Raw genomic sequence first — 20,448 nt, forward strand, 5'->3', positions numbered from 1 at the left:
CACAGGCCTGCTCGCCAACAGTGGAATTAAGCTTCACAGCACGGCGGATCTGTCTCAGTCAAGGCCCTTTGCCGACCCTTTATCTCAAGTCTTTTCATCATGTGACTTCAAGTCTCATGTCATCTCATAGTCCCCTTGATGATCCACAAAGTCAAAGCTGGCATTGCACACACACACACACACACACATACAGAACAACACTTTCCCCCCTACTGTTGCAGTGCACACACAGGCTGAAACACTTACGCGCACGCACTCACACACACAGACACACACACACAATAAAACCCTTCTCCCTCTAGCATGCTCTGTGTTCTCGATATCCGCTCCACGGTGGCCCCATGGTCATCAGATAAGTCCCGTATGAAATGCAGAGAGCGATAGCAGCAAAAGACTTTGCTCCAAACCATGTCTGATCCCTGCCCTCGGCTGTTAGCTTGTGGCTCGGGCGGAGGTTTGGCTGGCGGGGTCAAAAAAAAAAGACTGGAACATACTTTGCGATAGAGCTGGTTCATTTATACACTCATGCAGAGCTGCGGTTTTGTTGTGGGCATTCATCATCGCGTGGTCCTCTAATGTGACCAGATGGCCAGCTTCACCCGTCCGTTTTTCCCCTCTGGCTGATTATGCACTGCGCTGGTTTGACCATCTATTCCAAAGACTCAAGAGGCAAATCTACAAACAAGTTGCATTCTAGAGTTTAGAGAAGAAACTTTTCGTCGCCTCGGGTGATAATGAGGCTTGACACGGCGCCAATATGGCTCATGTTTGATCAGCACCCGAGCCTCCCACTCTCTCGTCCACTTTAAGAGCCGCAGGAAAAACAAACCCTAAAGAAAATGTTTACTTTGACTGTCTGAGTCGATAATGCTTTTCATTGATATCAGGGAGGCTAACCAGATAGATCAATATTTTAAAGAGGCTTTTTTTTATTAGCTTTACCCTGAGAAAGACACTCAAATAAAGCGCCGGTTCGTGTGGTTTCTTTCCGTCAATACATGCCATGTTTTCTCAAACATGCATATCGATGTGAACTGGATGACTTGGCCATTTTGCCTGCGCAGAGCCGGCTTAACGTGTCCTTGGGATTGAGTTGGATCGCACTCCCCTCAATGTCAGGAAGGAGCTGGCCTCTCTCACTGTTTGTTGCCGATACGCTTTGGTGCGTTCAGTAGATTGCGGTCGGCTTTGGCTGTAAGCGGCCTGATAGCAGTGGGGAATTTAGATTCAATTTTCACAATTGACTCCTCCAGACCTCCCGTCACTCCTACACACTCTCTCTCTCTCTCTCTCTCTCTTCATGACTCTATCGTACACACTCGCTAAACACTAAAATATTAACACAGCCGATGTGTCAAATATTTGGTCAAATTGCGAGGACGTGCCCAGCCGCAGAGCCGGTAGCCTCTGTATTTTTTCCCAGTCACCTGCTCTGTGTTTTTTCAGCGGCGTGTTTTCAATTAGTGCCCAGCCAGTCAGCAAGTGAGACTCATTCAGCCGCCTGTGTCAACACTGAAAATGAGCTTTAAATTGAAGTCATCTTTGGTATTCATTCAGGTTACGGTTCACATGCTACTAATTGGCTGTCACCATCTGAGGGAACAGATGCAAATGACTGCCAAAAGATAATTGCACCTAACCACTCAGCAAGGAACTTATTTAGGAGTTTTTTCTTTCACTGTCTCCCTTAATGTAGCATGTTACTGTTTTTATCAATTAGGAATGAGGTGCTCGTTTTTCTCTGGCTGCATAAGTGTAATGAACGCTCTTAACAGGTGCAAAGGGGCTTTTGTTTCTGACAAGCTGTTATGAATAAAGGATCAAACAATTTGCTGCTATGCAATCCCTTTTCCTGTTTAATTTCCTCTCCCTCTCTGCTGTCTCTCCCTCTTTCTCTGTTGCACTTCCTGCCACTTTCTGGCTCTCCCTCTCTGTCGAATCTGTCTCTCTTGCTCTCTGTCTCTTGTCTCGCTTTCTCTCTCTGAACACTCTTCCTCTTGTGTTTTCTGTGTTCTCTCTCTCTCTCCCTCTCTCTGTGCTGCTCTGTCTTTCTCTCTGGTGCTCTCTCCCTCTCCATTTGCCCCTTTGCTGCAGTCAAGCACAGGCAATTGAAAACCAGTGAGTGATGTTTTTGTAGAGTAGTTTTATAGCCCCCACGTCTAGTGCTGCGAGACTTAGGCGGACCTCAAAGGGGTTGAAGTATAATTTTCATGGAGCTTTTAAAGTTATTGGTGCATTTCACGTTTTAGGCTTAACGTGTAAAGTATGATTGCATAGTTTTTATATGCCACTATATATGTCAATGTGTTATAGCTGTGTGCCTGAAGTCTGAAAGCAAAGATCACAATAAGATGTATTTATATCCATCTAGTATGATTCTATTCCAGGTGTGTAAGCTGATTTTTATAGTGTGTGTGTGTGTGTGTGTGTGTGGGTAAATTCACTTTCAATTCATTCAGTTCAAAATGTGATTGAAACTGCAGTTCATATAATAATGATATAGCCCTAAAGGCCCCTTATTGTAGGGATTAAAATGTTCCTTTATGTATGATATATGATCAAAGATGTTTAATGAAAATATTATTAAAATTTGATATGGTTTGAGTGTTTAAATTTTAAAGTTATTGCATTTAAAAAAGAGCCAATCCTTTTTTTACAGGCAGTTTCAGACTAACTCCAGTAAATGCATCACAACTCCACTTGGAATTGATTGGCTCCCCTCACTAAAGAATTACTAAAATCCTTCCAGTCAGGCTAGTTTGCAGCATTTGAACTGAAATACCCAGTGGAACGCCTCAGCAGGTTTATCTCATTTAAATTAGATGAGATAGTGTTGTCGGCCAGTCGGGGTCCAGTGAGGGCTTAGTTAAATAGAATACATTTGAAGACTAATTCAATTCAACTTTTAAGTAAACTGTATTTATTTGCAAAACATCATGAAGAACATAATTCTTATCTTAAAATCATGGAAAATTTATATGTGACCTTTTGATTTCTTCATAGATAAAGAAATCATGTTTTATGGAAAGGACATAACTTTTTCATGGGCAAATATTTGCACTTGATCTGAGAATTCACTTGACTGCTACATTTCCCCCCTGTGTGTTCTAGGTGTCGGCATGGGGAGGCTACGTGTTCATCATCAACCTGATTCCTCTGCATGTGTTTGTGCTGCTGCTGATGCAACGCTACAGCAGAAGAGTCTACATCGGTAAGACACACACACACACACACAAGCATTTAACCCATAGAATAACCTCAAGTGCCTGACTTGTTGCTGCGGACTCCCACACACAGCTGACATTGAAGTAAATGAGCCTGTCTCCGGTATCGGAATCAGAGTAGAAACCCGACGGTACGAGAGAAACCACTACTCCTGCCCGGTCTCCTCCCAACATTATTACCCAGGCATTTCACCCTGAAACAACCTCAGACGCCCAGTCATGCCTGTGTTCATCTATCAGCGCGGCACATGCAACCTTAGGCTTTCCATCATCGGCGGCGCAGACACCCACACACCACTTAACAGTAAATGCAGCCACCTGCTACCTGATCCTCTCATTTTTGTGTGAATACCAGAAGCGGAGCGCCGGTGAAGAGGATAGGCTTGTTATTTCGCAGAACATCCCAGTTCCGCTGAACACGCGGCAGCTCCGGCGCAACATCCCTTGGCGGAGGGAACGCGAGCTCAATCCTTCAGACGCTCCACCAGAACACATCCATTGTCAGTTTAGCCGTGGGCAGGCACTCCTGTTGAGGTCAAGATAAATGATACTGCATCAAGCATCATTTACACCTGATTGTATGTTGTACTCACCATGACTAAAAACCATAGTCTTTGAATGCTTTGAAAATAAATTGCATCCTCTTCACAGCGAGGGAGCTTTGACCCGACTCTGCTCCATCTCCAAACAGAAGTTCTCCAACAATGAAGTTGTACTTCACGACACAGGGCTGTTAGTTGAAGTGGAAAATTTCATTCTTCATCGTTCTTCAAGGATATTTACGGCCCGAGCGTCAGCCAGCAACCTCACGGATCTTTTGATAGCAAATGAGAGATGGAGTGCTAGATCTGTAGACATTTTCAGTTGACAGAAAAGGCATTAGTTCTTTAAGTGGTTCCTATACTGCTCACTTTCTCTCCTCAGCTGCAATCTTGCAGCTCTGCTTTTCAGAGCCAGATGTCTCTCAGTCACTCTGAAGGAAAACACAAAAGGGGAAAGAAAAAAAAGAAAAAAATCAGTGTTTAATAAAATGCCTTGCAGTCTATGTTCCCTCACAATTCATCTCTCTCTGTCTTGAGTCAATAGCAGATGTGTGAGAGGGAGATCGCTGAGGGCAGTCGCAGCCACTTCAAAAACGAGGCACACTCTTCAGGAAGAGTATGAAATCTTAATTAAGTTGGTGCGTCTGCGAATCGGTTCCCCCCCAGTCACAAAGGTGGGAGCTGTACTGTTCCAGCACCGCGGTCTCACTCGGGGGCCCCCACCGCGCCGTTCCGCGCCAGCTCCCATTTTCTCAGTAAATGACTTCAGATTAGGTGTTTTGTATTTACTCCCTCTGAAGTGCGACAGTGAAAATCAATAGGCTTTAAATACCTCTGTGGTGATGGTTTCCCTCAGCAGGACCCAAACTGGAATGGTGGTAGAGAAGTGGTAGAGTTCAATAGTTTATTTTGATTGTTTGGTTTCTTATCTTGTTTGCTCTTCTCTTTGTCTCTTTCTCTCCCTCTCTCTTTCTTTCTCTTTTCGCACCTCTCTCTCTCCTGTCCCCTACCTCCCTCCGTCTCTCCTCTCTTCACAGCTTACAGCACTTTCTACATCGTGGGCCTCGTACTGTCAATGCAGATCCCTTTCGTGGGCTTCCAGCCAATCAGGACCAGCGAACACATGGCAGCGGCAGGTAGGTCCCGCCCCCTCTGCCTCCTGAGTGGCACCCATGCTGTAACTGACCCTGCATTCACATGCTGTCGGATATTTCTGAAAAACAAGTCCTCCCTATTTGGAAGTTTCACATGAACGCCATTCACAGTCAGATGATGAAATTGGAAATAATGAGAACATTTTGTGACCCGAGTTCCCGGCTTATGACGCAATGATAACTTAAACTTCTCAACATGGTGGAAAAATCAAGTTTTGTGTGAGTTAACTACTAAAATCTACTTTCTACTACTCTAAAACAGTGATTCTCAACCTTTTTCATATCAAGGACCCCGTAATTTAGTCCACATCGGGGCCACGGACCCCCATTTGATGAGATTTTGTCTCTTGGACCCAAATCTGAGAATATTTTTAATGTTAGATATGATTTTGTCCAGAATCCCATGACTATCTGTATTGTAGGTAGAGAGATAACAGTGAAACTATGATCAAAATAGTAATTCTTCTACATTCTCCAATTATGTTAACTTCTTGTAAATGAAATAATGCTGAAGTTTAACCATTCATCAATTTGACTGGGGACCCTCTGGAACCCCTTCAAGGACCCCTGGTGGTCCACGGACCCCACGTTGAGAACCACTGCTCTAAAATCTACTTTCACAATGACATGAGCACATTTCTGTTTGCCTGGAGCACCGACAAACAGTAATTTACTGCTTAATGCAGAATTTGTCACTGCTAGAACACTGACCTTTGTTAACTTGCGCACCTTGAATTACTTTTATATTTTTACCTTTTAGGCATTTAGCCAACGCTCTTATCTAGAGTGACTTACAGTGATTGAGCACTTCTGGGTTCAGTGTCTTACGCAAGGACACTCTGACAGGATTCGTTGGCTCTTGCAGGGATTGAACGCACAAACTTTCAGTTAGGTGTCGGTGTCTCTAACCACTTGGCCACCCTGCCTCGGCATGATGTAGGCGCAGGTTAATGAGGTCATTAACGGGCGACCTCCATGTCCTGACTCTCTAATCTGTAATCACTACCAACAAAACTATGTCAGAACACAGGGGAAAACAATCCAGGCTGCACTGCTGTAGTTCACGTGTTAAAAGTACGTCTTCACATAAACCATTTGGTGGATGCGGTTATCCAATCGGGGTACACAGGACCTTCTTGGAATCCGTTTACAAAATGAAAATCACAAGACACCCATATGGGTTTAGCACTTTAAGTACTTTTCATTTAGGCTTGTGGGTAGTTTATAAAAGCTTGTTCAGTTTCGCCTCTCAAGACTGGACCCATCTGCTCCCCGACAGCACGGATGGGTGCGTATGTATGTGCGTGTTTCTTGTGTTCATTTACATCCAGACTGCGAGAGGACCGTTGTTGGCAGCGTTAGGTAGTTAGACGGCACCTTTTTGAGAATCCTCTTAACACTGCAGCAGGCGCGCAGTGAAGTGCGCCTGTTTTCCTGGGTGTCGAGAACACAGACGGCATGACGAGAAGCTTTGAGGAATATACAGAAGCCGTCACCACCAGAAACCGTCTCTGCCTGTCTCTCTCTCTCTCTCTCTCTTTCCCTCTCTCTCTCTCTCTCACTCTCACTCTCACTCTCACTCTCAAAGGGCGAGTGTGTTTTTTGTCGCCAGAGTAGCAGCTGCTCAGAACATCTGGCTTTGGCGTTCAGGGAGCACAGCGGGAGACGGGAAGAGAGTGACAGAGCCGCGGACCTCTGGGTGTCGTGGAGATGTCAGCCCCTGAGGCGGGCAAGCAGGGTGGCACAGAGTGACAAGCGTGTTAGCACCATGGCGCCTCTCCAGGAGACAGGCAGGGCTTTAACCTTGGAAATGGTTGAGACCCGCCGTGGGCGGTGGCAGGCTAGCGGAGGATTCGGGCGATTTCACACGAAGTTTGTCAAGGGAAGTGAGGTGACGAAAGGGAGGGAAACCAAGCCCCTCTTCAATTATCGTTAAAATTCACCAGGCGTGGAAGGAGAGACACAGTGAGGAAAAGGGGGTTGAGAAAGAGAAGAGAGCAAGCGAAAGAGGGAAGGTGGCAAGAAAGAGATAGTAGGAAGTAGAGACAAAGCAAGAGAAAGGGAGGCTTGTTTACACAAATCTGTCTCATGCATTCGGAATATGTTGTCCCGTAGTATTTGTCATTCACATCTGCATGTACAGCCGAAGGGGCTATCGTGCGCCGCTTCATCAAAAATTTCCTCTGCTTCTTAGCGGCTAAACCTGCTTTATACCCTGCAGGAGGCAGAATGAATCAGGGCTTTTCTCAAATATTCTGCGTGAGTTTCCTTTGTGTGCTCGCTCATTCTTTTGTGTCTGTGTGTGTCTTTCCCCAGGTGTGTTTGCACTTCTCCAGGCCTACGCCTTCCTGCAGTACCTGAAGGACAGGCTGACCAAGCAGGAGTTCCAGACCCTCTTCTTCCTGGGAGTGTCTCTTGCCGCCGGCGTGGTCTTCCTCACCGTTATCTATCTCACGTACACAGGTCCGTACGCTTACCCACGCAGTTATAACGCACCTCTGGGTAGTCTGAAAATATGTGGAAAATTTCAATTTTTCATTACTTCCAGGTCTGGCAAAGTTTGGGATTTGCACAAACAGTCCGAAAAATTATTGAAGAGTTTAGTCCTGATGCACATATGACTTTTCATCATTTTTATTAATTGTAGATCCACTGTCATGTCATGTATCGTTATGTTATTTGTCCTTCTCAGCAATAATCCTCAATTGTAGATTGACATGGTTTACTCAATGGTGAGATTACTCATTCACCATCAGCATACTTTATATTGAAAACAAGCTAAAATCTAGTCAACCAAGAAATTAATATCTGGAAAAAAATATGGATTTCTTAAATGGAAAAGGTGTTACAGTCCTGTACTCAATAATGATCTACTGTATGTCTCAGATAGAGTATGTTTAAAATGCACAGAGTGATCCAGACATCTCCGTTAAGATCTTATTATAGATTAACTCCCTGTATACATTATGTTCTCATGACTATCCATGCCTTTATACATGAAGAAACAACACTGTGAATATTACCATGGAAACTGAGCTCACTGTGAGGTGCACACAGGACCTCGGCAGCTGTCTTATATCAGCATATCCCAGGTATCTTATTTAGATTACTTAGGAGTCGAGATAAGAGCTCATCTAGGCTGTCGGAGACGGGATCCAATTTTACCTGTACAAACACAAAAAAAGTAATATTTTTGTCTCCCAAATGCAGTCAGGATATCTGTGTGCATGTAAACACACTCATGAAAAGGAAACCTACTCTTCCTTAGTTTTATTTTTGTCGTGCCTGACTTGCATGTGCAAATGCCTCAGAAATGAAGGTGTTTCACTGTAATAAAATATGATGAAAAATAAATTAAGTCAAGGCGTGAAAATGCGTAAGGTGCTGTGATGTAGTAAAGCTGATGAAATTGAGCTTCCTAATGAGGCTGTCAGATCATCTTCTTAAAATAATGTGTAAAAGTTTTAGCTGCTGCCAACAAAAACAATTGAAACTATATTCAGCATCTCCCTGCAATTTGTCCTAGTCCAGTCTTTGAGTACCAGTGTTAAGCTGGCTCATTTTATCACTTAATAAGAGTTTTATATGATTTTATTACCTCCGCTAACGAAGTAGGAAGGAAGTTATGTTTTCACCCGTCTGTTTGTCTGTTACAGCAGATGTGGCTGGAATTTGGTGGACAGAGAGTTTTTGGCCATTTCAGATGATGCCAAAACTATTATGCTGCATTCATGTGCTAGTTGGATAGTCCGACATCCAGAAGTCCCAATTTCATTCACTTGCTACTTTGTCAGAAAATCAAACCCAGAAGACAAAAGATGAACAAACATAAACCGTTGAGGAGTTCTGCTGCTTTGCAAGTTGGAGAACTGTTCAGTGTTGGCGGAGGTTTGCGCTCCACCAAGTGCCTCCTAGTTACATCTGTGAACTTTGATATGTTGTTTTTGACTCAGACTTGGTTGAAGCCTGGTGAGCATAGCCAGCTGGATGAACTTTGTCCCTGTGAATGTATTTTCCCTTTTTTTTTTTTTTCTCAGCTCCCCTAGGGCTAGTGGCCATGATGGAGCCAGACCAGTTTCCTCAGTCTTTCAGAACAGAGTGAAAGAAAGACTGGGGCCGAGTCTATTGATCGGCTAAATCAGTGTCATCCTTTAAATCACTTCTCAAACCCCCTTCTACTTATCACTTTTGTTGGGGTTTTTATTGCGTTTTTTAAGTGCTTCGTAATTTCTATTTAGAAAAGTGCTTAAATTGTTTATGATGATTATTATTAAACGGGTTTGTCACAATGTGTTTTAGAGTGCAACAAAGGATGTAATACAGATAGAATTGAGTGCAGACACATCACAAAATTTAACACATGAGAAAGCCAGAGCTTTTTTATGTGTTATTGTCTGTGCGTGTGTGTGTGTGTGTTTGTGTGTGTGTGTGTGTGTGTGTGTGTGTGTGTGTGTTTGTGTGCGTGTGTGTGTGTGTGTGTGTGTGTGTGTGTGTGAGTGTCTATGGGAGCATCCAGGCAACAGTTCAGAGCTGAAATGTATTGAAATTCCAGATCAAAGCTTAGCCAAAATGAGACATTTGCATGCGCACATAAAATGCCCTGCGCGGTCTAATTTGCAGTTTAAATGCTTTCAGTTACATTAATAAACAAGTCAATTCCAGTAATTAAGCGTCATCAATAGAATATATTTTCAGCATTGACACATTCTCCTGCTGAGAGTTTATTCATGGTTTGGAGCCGTGGATGCAGAAGGTTCTGCTTTACTCAGCTCAGTCCCTTTAATAGACCTGCTTGGTTAATAGCTTGGTATTATGCTTTAGGTCTACACATGAACACTCTCAAATAACATTAGATCTGAATTACCATGTTGTATTGATGTAGTGTATTTCAGTTTTGTTCTACACAGTGAATCGGTGGACTGAACTGTAGTCTAGATTGTGTGTTGTCCTCGGGCAAGCTCTGTTCTACATTATTTCCAGGCCTATAGCTCAGTTAGTATTTGCCAAATTCTTAGCGTGTTTTTTTTTTTTTTTTTTTTAAACCTGCATGAAGTAACAGATGGCCAGGATTTGCCACATAGGACAGGACAAACGAATGCCATAAAATTTAGACAAATACAGGGAGGTATTTTAAAGTAATTTTAGTATACTTTGCTGTGATTGTGACTTATCTCGTCCGCACCCATCTGGTACTCAAAGAAGGTTAAAACAAACTAAAAAAATTATTTGCAGTTTGAGCCAGGTCTGATAATATTTGTACACACACACACACGCAGTAGATCCCTACAGACGGTCCTCACAGTCTGAGGCTCTAATAGTATTTAAAGCCAAGCAAAAAGGCAGACAGAGCTCCCTGTTCTGTCTGTCTGTGTTTCTGTATTGATTGTTTTTGTGTTTGTTTTGAAGGCTACATCGCTCCGTGGAGTGGCCGGTTCTACTCGCTCTGGGACACCGGGTAAGCCCTGCTGACCTTCACACTCTCGCCATCGATGGAACACTTGTTAAATCGAGTGTGTGTGTTTTTCTAAGAGGGCTGCAAAACCCCCTGCACCGTCCCAAAGGGGAAAAACGGTACAGGATAGGTTATCCATTGGGCCGATGTCTTAATTCCAAATGGCGCCGGGCACCCTGTGCTCTCCAAACGCGCCGCAGCGTGTCTGATTTTTCAGCAATAAGACCCGATCAATTCTCCCTCCCCGGTTTGCTGACTGAAGCAGTTTTGGATGGTCTTTTTTCTCTCCTTAAGAGGCTGTTACTCTTTCCCTAATGTGCTGTGTGTTTTCCCTTTCCCAGCTGTAATCACAACACACTTTAAAGAGAAATATTTAGAATAACACAGAAACTGGTGCGCAACAACCCACCATAGTGAATAAACAAGGCTCACACAGATGAGAAAATAAAAGCAAAAGAAGAGCATTACTCATCTCTTGCGTTAGATCTGTTCATATTTTACCATGGGGATGCCGGAGAGGTAAATTATCCCACTCACTCTTTTTTTTTTTTTTTTTTTTCTTCTTCCCAAAATTTTGCAGTTAATTAGGAGGTTGCATTTTCTAATTTGTCTTAACATGCCTTACGCTCTCATCCCAACATAAATAACATCCTTTCTCTTTCCCTCTTTCTCTCTCTCTCTCTCTCGCTCTCTCTCTCCAGCTATGCTAAGATCCACATCCCCATCATAGCGTCGGTGTCGGAGCACCAGCCCACCACATGGGTCTCCTTCTTCTTCGACCTCCACATCCTGGTCTGCACCTTCCCAGCAGGCCTCTGGTTCTGCATCAAGAATATCAATGACGAGCGAGTGTTTGGTATGAACATTTTATTGAAATTCAGCACACCATGGTTTTTTTGAGCATAAGGTTCAAAATTTCTGCATCACCGCGGCATGCATTAATTCTGTCCATCACTTTAACCAGGGCAGTCCTTTCACTAATGATTGTCTTGTGGTTACTGTGAAAATGTAGATCATATTTCTATATTTATGAATAACATTAGGGATGAGACAATATATCGAAATTCAATAACGTGACAATACGTATCGTGGGGCAGAAAATTTATCACGATATTAACTACATTTATTCTGCTGTAGTAATCACAAATAAGACGGCTTGCCCATCACAGTTTCACAAGCTCTCCATCCAAATTACATTATTTGCATTTTGTAGTGACATTCTTAAAATGTTGTTTACATTCTAGCGAGCCAATGCCATCGCTAGAAAGATTTGTGGCTTAGAAATAGACATAATTCTGCACAGACTTTGTTGTCATTGAACTTTGATTTATTACATCGTATCAGAAATCGTGAACCCCGTATCACGCATCGAATCGTATCGTGAGATAAGCATATCGTCCCATACATAAATAACATACATACTATGAACATAACTGTGATTATCATGCATGATTTGTGTTAAAATAGTATATCAAAAGTCATATGAAACATGCCCAGAGACGGCGTAATGATTCAGAAACCCTGCCTCTGCAACCGAAAGAACGTCCGCTGGTCTGGGATCTGTTCCCACAAGTCTGGTCTCTCCTGCGTCTCCCCTGGTATATTTCCCTCTCAGCTTTCCTTCCATCTCAGTAAAGAAAAAAAACACTAAGAGGATTTGACTTCTCAGTCCATTAATAATAAAAAAAACTTTTATGTGAACAGAGTAAGATGGCCTAGATCAAGGGCAGAGAACTTTTGGCTGCCACAACCCCAGTCCTTCAGCAGTCTGTGTTGTTCTCCCTTGGACTTAATCAGCCTATTAATGCTATTGATTAGCCACGCACCTGTTGAGTCAGGTCGGCAGTGTTCAAGGGCGAAAGGCAGCCAGCACTCCAGAGTTGTACACAGCTAACCTAGACTGATTACTTAAACAACTCAATCTCTCTTTTTCATGTCTCTCTCTCCTCCTCTTGCTCTCTGCTCCCTTTCTTTTCTCTCTTTCTACCGCCCCTCCCCTTCTCTTTCACATTCACTCCACCTCTCTCCTTCTCTGACCTCTCCTTCCTTTCCCCTCTCTCTCTCTCTCTCTCTCTCTCCACACCTCTCACCCACCCACCCCCGCCCCTCCTCTCTCTACTGCCCTCCAGTGGCGCTGTACGCCATCAGCGCGGTCTACTTTGCCGGCGTGATGGTGCGTCTGATGCTGACTCTGACCCCGGTGGTGTGCATGCTGTCAGCGGTGGCGTTCTCCAGCGTCTTCGAGCACTACCTGGGAGACGACATGAAGAGGGAGAACCCGCCCGCCGAGGACAGCAGCGACGAGGACGACAAGAGGAACTCCGGGAATCTCTACGACAAGGTCAGGAGAGGGCGAAATGATGAATATGACAAGATGAACCTCAGACATGCACATCGACCGTTCTGCTAGAATAATGTAATAATAATGTGAGGCAGTATTGATCTCAGTAAGGAAATTCTCTTTTCGCTCGCTCTCCATCCACAGAGAGGTCAGATGCAGAACAAGCACAGATGCTTGAACCCGGGTCGTCCGGTCGAAGACTGGTCTTGCTACTCATTTGTGGTGTTGTCACCAGAATTGTTGACACCAGAATTGTTGACACCAGAGTTGTGACTTTGATACCAGTGCTAAGTTGAATATCTTAAAATGTGATACTATGAAATTACCACGTTTCCATGGCAAACAAGAAAAGCCATCCAACAATGTTACAGAACAACGGTCACTGAGATGCTTTAGTTTTGATCTCAGTTGGGTGTCCGTCTCTTTCAGCTCTATAAGCGAAATAGTTCCATATTTCACTCCTGGCACCAGTTTTGTCAACCAGGTGAGATGGACTGGGATCCAGTTCAAGATGTGGTGGACTGTCAACAGCTGACTGTTTGAATTTTGAATCGACTGAGCTGCAGTCCGCTGTCGAGAGCCAGACTGCAGCTCAGTCTATTCCAGTCCTCTTTCTTCTTGTCGCTATATCATTCATTTGTGCCATCTGTGCCGTTGAAATTGGAGTTTCAGCTTGCATAACACATTTGGTGAAAGTGTCAAACGTTTATAAAGTTGAATGTTGAACTCTGTCTTTCACAATGACATTGAAGTTGAAGTAGTATTGTAGTTTTGGTTTTTGTGACAATTCTGCCACTCGTTACACCACCTTGCTGCCCTACACTGGCAGAGAAAATGCAGCGATGCAGAAATCCCTAGTTTCTTGGCTATGCTTGAAGGTTTCCCTGCTAATACATGCTGCCTAAGTATTTTAATCAAACTGCAAATTCAACTGTTAGTATGCCAGTGTGCCAAGCATTGCATTCTCCAGTATGGCCCTTGTTCCTGAGGGTTTTAATATATGCTACATTCTGTTGTAGTTGTCCATTTGCATTACATATTTTGGTATACCCCGCCTTCCTTGAAACGCACATTCAGCTCTCTTGCAAACATAGTATTTTTTTCAAGAGAGTAGTCGGAGCCCAAGGTCGCGCACCCAGTCGTGTCCGTGGAGAAGCTCAGGGTTAAGTGCCTTGCTCAAGGATCTTTTTCTTTGACTTAATAGGTGATGGTTAGAGGTCAGAGTCGGACCAAGAGAAAAGGTTTGGAGCGTCAGTAATCAATTCCCATTAACATCTCACTTGTTGGCAGAGATCAAACGTTATTTCTTCTCTTTACTGTCTGTCAGCCGGCGATTGAGGGGTCAGAACTAGTAATTGGAAGTGATGGAGAAGAATCATGCTCCCGTTGTGCAGATCTGTTCGGTACCAGAGTTCTCCTAACCTTTATAAGGCGCTGCTGCCAATCTAAAATAATATTAACTCATCACCTTATCTCAGAGTCCTCGACCGTGTCTCTTCAGACAATATAGAATACTCGAGGATGCTCTAGGACACTTTGCTCATTTACTTCATTCAATAATTCATTCAGCTCAATAATTCATCCGTGTGGAATGCTACAGGCTTTGCTGTCCGTCATAATAGTGTTTGTCTCCCCCTGCAGGCCGGCAAGGTACGCAAACACGTGTCGGAGCAGGAGAAAGCAGAGGAGGGTTTGGGTCCGAACATCAAGTCTATAGTCACCATGCTGATGTTGATGCTGCTCATGATGTTTGCCGTCCACTGCACCTGGGTCACCAGCAACGCCTACTCCAGTCCTAGTGTGGTGCTGGCCTCATACAACCATGACGGGTAAGAAGACTCACACACACACACACACACACACACAATCCATTTAACCACAAGGAGTTAAGCAAGGTCCAACTCCCTTGTTACAATTTATAATGCAGTAGGCTGGATCGCTCCATCTTGCATGTAAATTAGCGCATATGTGCATGCACAAGCCTATAAGCTTTAATATGATTGCTTAACTTATTGTTTTCTGGGTCACAGAAAACATCTCTGGATTTATAAAAAGCTAATGTATTATTCTCTCTGTGAGATTTTTTTACAGACATAATTATTCTCTTTAACTATTAGAGAGGAAACATTGAAGGCCAAGACTAAATGGTAGATGCAAGTACTCATACATATATTAATGAAACAACGGCAGCTCCCAGACAATGCTTTAGCCATGCTTCTTGCAGCAGCATAGCTGTCACTCTGTTCTTTTCTCTTGCACACACAAACACGCACACACACACACACACACACACACACACGCATGCATGCACACACGCACAGACCTGCATGATTACCGTACTTACAGTTAATTGGTTGCCCGGCTTGATGTGTGCTGCTGTTCCTCAAGGTAAATTTTGGACATGAATGTTCGTTCAAAATATGAGATCGTTTTTACCCTCAATATATTATGCATGAGTGCTCTATTTTCAGCTGTTGTTGCCATCCTAATTCGAAGTCTTAATTGAAATATTAATAGCCTCAGCAGCCATATGCCTGCCATTCCCGTTACCTGTCAACCTTGTTTCTCTTCACAGGACACGCAACATCCTGGATGACTTCAGGGAGGCCTACTATTGGCTGAGACAGAACACGGACGAGCATGCGCGGGTCATGTCGTGGTGGGACTACGGCTACCAAATAGCGGGAATGGCCAACAGGACGACGCTAGTAGACAACAACACGTGGAACAACAGTCATATAGCGCTGGTGAGTTCTCCATCTGTTTCTCCTTCTGTCTCTCTGTCTGCTCTTTTTTTTTTTTGCTCTGTTCCTGTTTTACTCTCTCCTGGATGTATGCATGCACATAGAAACACACACGTGGTATCATCAGGCAGTCAGTGGATGGTTAGCAAGCTCTTCGATGTCTTACATTTTTTATGTAATTGCCATATTGTATGAAAATGCTCCTCCCAACAAACCAGATAATCTCATTTGTTTTAACTCTTCCCATTGAATTCACACTGTTGGGGGATTTCAGTTAATTGCTGTCAGACTCTTTGGGTTTGATTTTCTTTTTTCGTCCCCACTGTGCTGCCAAACATAGAGGAATGTTTTGTCTTTTCGCTAAGTGTTTTATACCGCTCTTCTCTTTTTCTTTCCGTCTACCTGCTACGCGTCTCTCTCTTCAGCATCTGTCAAGGGAAATGTAATTGCAGAGAATGCATGATGGATCCCTGTTAAATAATTGCTGTTTTTTGCCACTTCTTGTCTGCGGTTGCCCACGTTTTGAAGTACCATGTGATGTGAAACAGAGCTGCATGGTGTGACGGTTACTGCAGGAAGCCCCTATTAAATTACGACTTGTCATCTCATTTCTCGCCGCCTTTCCTAGGTGGGCAAAGCCATGTCGTCCAATGAGAGTGCAGCCTACAAAATCATGAGGTCGCTGGACGTGGACTACGTGCTGATCATCTTCGGAGGGGTGATCGGCTACTCGGGCGACGACATCAACAAGTTCCTGTGGATGGTGAGGATAGCGGAGGGAGAGCACCCCAAGGACATCAGGGTGAGTGTGTGCCGCCGCCGCCGTCTGCCCGTCTTTGAAGCCATTCTCTCTGAAATCAAGCCAAGCACACCGATGCTTTCCCAACTGTCAAGGACTCTCGGCTGCTCTATAATCCTTTTGTCCTGCCGCTTAGCTCAGGTAAACAACACAGATCGAGATGAATCTGGAATTCATCGGCAAGCCCGTATCCTCCCCCTGAACAGTGTTTTTATGACACTTTGGAAACATCAGGCCATGAGAAAGGTGTTTGAATAGGAGGAAACCCAAAGATGCCAATTAAATTTATGGGTGCGACCACAGACTTGGCACAAACAGACTCTTCACTAGATGAATGTCAATACATAGACTCCCAGGCACCTTTTTTCAACACTTTCCATTAGGATCAGTCTCGGTGAGTCCTTGGTGGCGCTTCAAATGCTTTTCATTTCTACTTACTCACTGTACCTCCTTTTTCTTTCCTTTCTTGTGTCCTTCAGGAGAGCGACTACTTCACCCCTCAGGGAGAGTTCAGAGTGGACAAGGCCGGCTCGCCCACGCTGCTCAACTGTCTCATGTACAAGATGTCCTACTATCGATTCGGCGAAATGCAGGTGAGGGAAGCGGTCATCACTAAAGATGGCAAACGGTTTTCACTTTCTGGCCAAACAACGTAGCCAAAAAAAACTCATGTCTATGACTTTTATTGATCTTTTTTTTCCATCTCGAATCAAGGTCAGGGTTAGCCTGAAACTCCACTGACTTTGAGGAAAAGTTTAAAGAAAGGGGTTGGGTTCCTAATCAACTGTGCAGGTGAAAATAATGAGCTCCAGCTATGCCGCTTGATCAGAAAGTAACAAGCAGCTGCCACCACCAAAGATGTAAAACTTCCTGCCGCTGTATCTTACACAGCTTGCAGCTTTACCAGAGAATAACAAGCAGCTGCCACCACCAAAGGTGTAAGACTTCCTGCTACTGTATCTTACTGTAAAACTGAAGGAGCTGGCTGACTGACAGGCAGAAGAGGATTTAAGGAGGTGCCTTAGGGAGCTCCTGAGGGACAGATGGAGCGGGGAGGAAGGGGAAGGATAGAGGAGGAATATGAAGGATCGGCGGAAGCTCTGAGATGTGCCAAGGCTAGTTCTGGCAGGTAGCGGAGGAGAGATGAGAGGGAGAGGGGTTGCCAGGTGCTTATATCCATGCTGTAAATGCCGCCCGGCCAACAGCTCAGTGGAGACGGGAGAATCAATTGAGCCGATTCGGTTGCCACCAGCCACAGACAGCCAGCCAAAGCCCTGTGTCGGGCTAAAGAGATGGAGAGAGGGAGAGAGAGCGAGAGAGGGAGGGAGAGACGGGGGCAGAGACAGATTGGGTCTGTGGAAACAGGATGTGACAAGGGCAAAAACAGAAGCTTGGAGGACATCATGAAAAAGACAATGAGCAGGACGGGGTGAACCATAGTACAAGACAGTTGAGAATGCAGTTTGTGGCGCTGAGCAAATGGAGTGGAGATTAAAGGATAATACTGACAGTGCATAATACAGTAAAGGATAGAGAATAGAATAGAGTTACTCCATGGACTTGATATCTGAGTGTCCTCTAAAACCTACCGCTTTATTTCTGTTTCTTAGCATGTAAGTGGAAAGCTGTACGGTGCCAGTAGCTACGTGTTAAGAAAGAAATATGTATGTAGCAGAATAGTCGACACTATATTGTTGCTCAGTAGACTGAAGGCATAGAGGAGATGCTGAGATAGATAGAGAAAAATTGGTACACAAAGGAATGGAGCAGAGGGAAGATAGATTTTTTTGTGACAAGGGCAAATCAAATGCTGGAAGGACACAGTAACAGTGAAAGAGTCTGGAGGAGGAGGAGGAGGAGCGGGGACAATCAAAGTGCAAGGGGATTGAGAGCAGAATAATGGGAGATGGAGGCAGTAAGTGTGGCCTGTACCGACGGTGTGTAATGCGACACTGTCATGAAAGGGCAGACGATGTACTGTACTGTAATCAAAGTGCTCAGAGCATATTCACCATGAGCATGCTCTGTCACAGTTGTGTTTGCAGTCTCACCTGTATGTCCTTGTCTTTCTCTGTTATGTTCTTCAGCTAAGTGAAGACTGCTGTGGGCTGGAGTAAATTAAAAAATGATTTTAGTTGCGTCTTCCTCGGTCACGAAAAGGAAGAATTTCTCCCCCTGTCCTTCGGTTTTCATTTAAAAAAAAAAAAAAAAAGTTAAATAAAAAGCCTTTTAACCAAGAGACACAGCTAGCTGCAAGCAAGCGAGTCAAATGTCAAGCTGCTTCTTCAGTCTTCGGTGTGTTTGTCCTTTCAGCAAAATGGAAGAATATCCGCAGACTGAATTTAACGCTCCCAGCAAGTTTATTGCAGCATTTCGACCGACAAGGTCTTCGTCAGGGAAACTTTAATTCAGAGTGCGGATATTCTTCCGTTTTGCTGTGAGTTTTAACTTTACCCTGCACCTGAGCCTGATTTCGGCTGGATGTGCACACTTCTACTTCTACTTCTCACGTTTACCATATCACCCGTCTCCCAGCTGGACTTCCGGACGCCACCTGGCTTCGACCGGACGCGCAACGCCGAGATCGGCAACAAGGATATAAAGTTCAAGCACCTGGAGGAGGCGTTCACCTCAGAACACTGGCTGGTCAGGATCTACAAGGTCAAGAAGCTGGACAACAGAGAGCCGCTGGACCACAAGCTCCGCAGTATAGTGTCCAAGCAGAAGTACACCTCCAAAAAGGTAACAGATTCTGTTGTGTTGTTCTTTTTAAATCGGTCAATGCATTGATGATTTATGTACCATAATAGATACTGTAAGAGTAGGGGATTCATGTAGGATATTTATATATATTTTTTCTCCAATTTTTAGCCACCAAATGGAAATATTCATCTAACTTTATTTTCTACAGTTTAGAAATCCACCCTAATACAGAGATCACACAGAGCATCCTGCAGGCTAAAGTGCAGGCCATTGACTCGCAACGCCATTGGTCGAAATCCAGCTCATGTCTCATGTCTTTTCTGTCACTCTTCACTGTATACTGTCAAAACCATAGACCATTTTCTTCCAAAACACAAATGTTGCTTATGTTAAACCTAGGATCATGTAGTCCAATGAATATTTATAATGAGCAACTCTCTCCGTAAGCAAGAAACCAGAGAGCTTATGCTCTAATGTGTAACGTTTTCAAAAGCAAAAACCTGAGATGCACTCCACTAAAATAAAATCTGACACTGAACTCAATAGTACCTTAAACCTAAAAACCTTAAACTTAAAATACCTTTTTTAGTGGTATTCAAAAGCCAATTTCACATCAGTCACCCAGAGTGACACTTAACACTTGTATATGTGGGTGCTATCAAAATGTATTAATGGTAAAAATCAGTTTCTATAACTCAAGTCTGTTCTTTATTGAGCAGTATGTAATTAATCAAAGGAAAGTGAAAGTTGTATTATACCGAAAACTTTGCAACTGCAAATTTTTTCACACGACTCCCATAATCTTCTTCTCATATGCGATTGAATTTCACTGAATTCACACAACAGGAGTTTGCATGGACTGTGGCCACAAAGTGATGTATGCTGATATATTTAAACTTAAATCTTTTTATAATGGTAAGGCAACACATACTTAGACATTTTGTAATAAATCACATTGTATAAGCAGTGCTTCTGTGTACAGTATGTATGTAATATGCTATAAGCTCTGTTTGCTAACGGTTCCGTTGCCAACGGTAACTAGCAGCTGAGATCACAAAGAGATCTGCCCACAAATAAACTGCTAATTAATTAGGTCTGTCTGCAATTGCTCCAAATGCCATGATACTGTACATAATCTGTACTTGTTGGCATGTATACAAGCACAGCTAAAAGTTCTGAACCATTTATAAATGTTGGCTTTAAATTCAGCCTGCAGTATCCCTCATACATCTACAAAGTCTCCCATTCTCCGAGTAAAAAAGATTCAGGATCTGTCTCCTGATGTTATGATCAAGAGTCTCGGCTCCGTTGTTTCTAGCTTTGACAAAGTTTTTTTGTTTGTTTTTATGTTGACAAATCTGGACTGAACAAGATCATAGGAATAACTAAACCAAATTCTGTTTGAGGTGAATTCTTGTTTAGTGGCCCAAAACTGTGATGTGTAAGCAATATATATGTAAAATGAAAGCTATGCCAATTAAAGTTTGTA

At 43.6% G+C, this 20,448-nt stretch overlaps 1 protein-coding gene across 1 annotated transcript in view; it reads left to right on the plus strand.

Annotated features, from left to right (window-relative positions):
• The window catches only part of LOC139920803 (dolichyl-diphosphooligosaccharide--protein glycosyltransferase subunit STT3B), a 76,783-nt gene that overhangs the window by 54,075 nt on the left and 2,260 nt on the right, over window positions 1–20,448 (plus strand). Inside the window, exons 5-15 of the mRNA XM_071910884.2 lie at window positions 3,112–3,211; window positions 4,804–4,902; window positions 7,237–7,383; window positions 10,327–10,375; window positions 11,074–11,228; window positions 12,502–12,713; window positions 14,355–14,542; window positions 15,289–15,460; window positions 16,086–16,259; window positions 16,736–16,849; window positions 18,792–18,998. Coding sequence (XP_071766985.1) covers window positions 3,112–3,211; window positions 4,804–4,902; window positions 7,237–7,383; window positions 10,327–10,375; window positions 11,074–11,228; window positions 12,502–12,713; window positions 14,355–14,542; window positions 15,289–15,460; window positions 16,086–16,259; window positions 16,736–16,849; window positions 18,792–18,998 — 1,617 coding nt within the window. The remainder of the gene's footprint in view (window positions 1–3,111; window positions 3,212–4,803; window positions 4,903–7,236; window positions 7,384–10,326; window positions 10,376–11,073; window positions 11,229–12,501; window positions 12,714–14,354; window positions 14,543–15,288; window positions 15,461–16,085; window positions 16,260–16,735; window positions 16,850–18,791; window positions 18,999–20,448) is intronic.

This window comes from Centroberyx gerrardi, chromosome 19 (genome assembly GCF_048128805.1).
Source record: "Centroberyx gerrardi isolate f3 chromosome 19, fCenGer3.hap1.cur.20231027, whole genome shotgun sequence".
Classification (NCBI taxonomy): Eukaryota; Metazoa; Chordata; class Actinopteri; order Beryciformes; family Berycidae; genus Centroberyx; species Centroberyx gerrardi.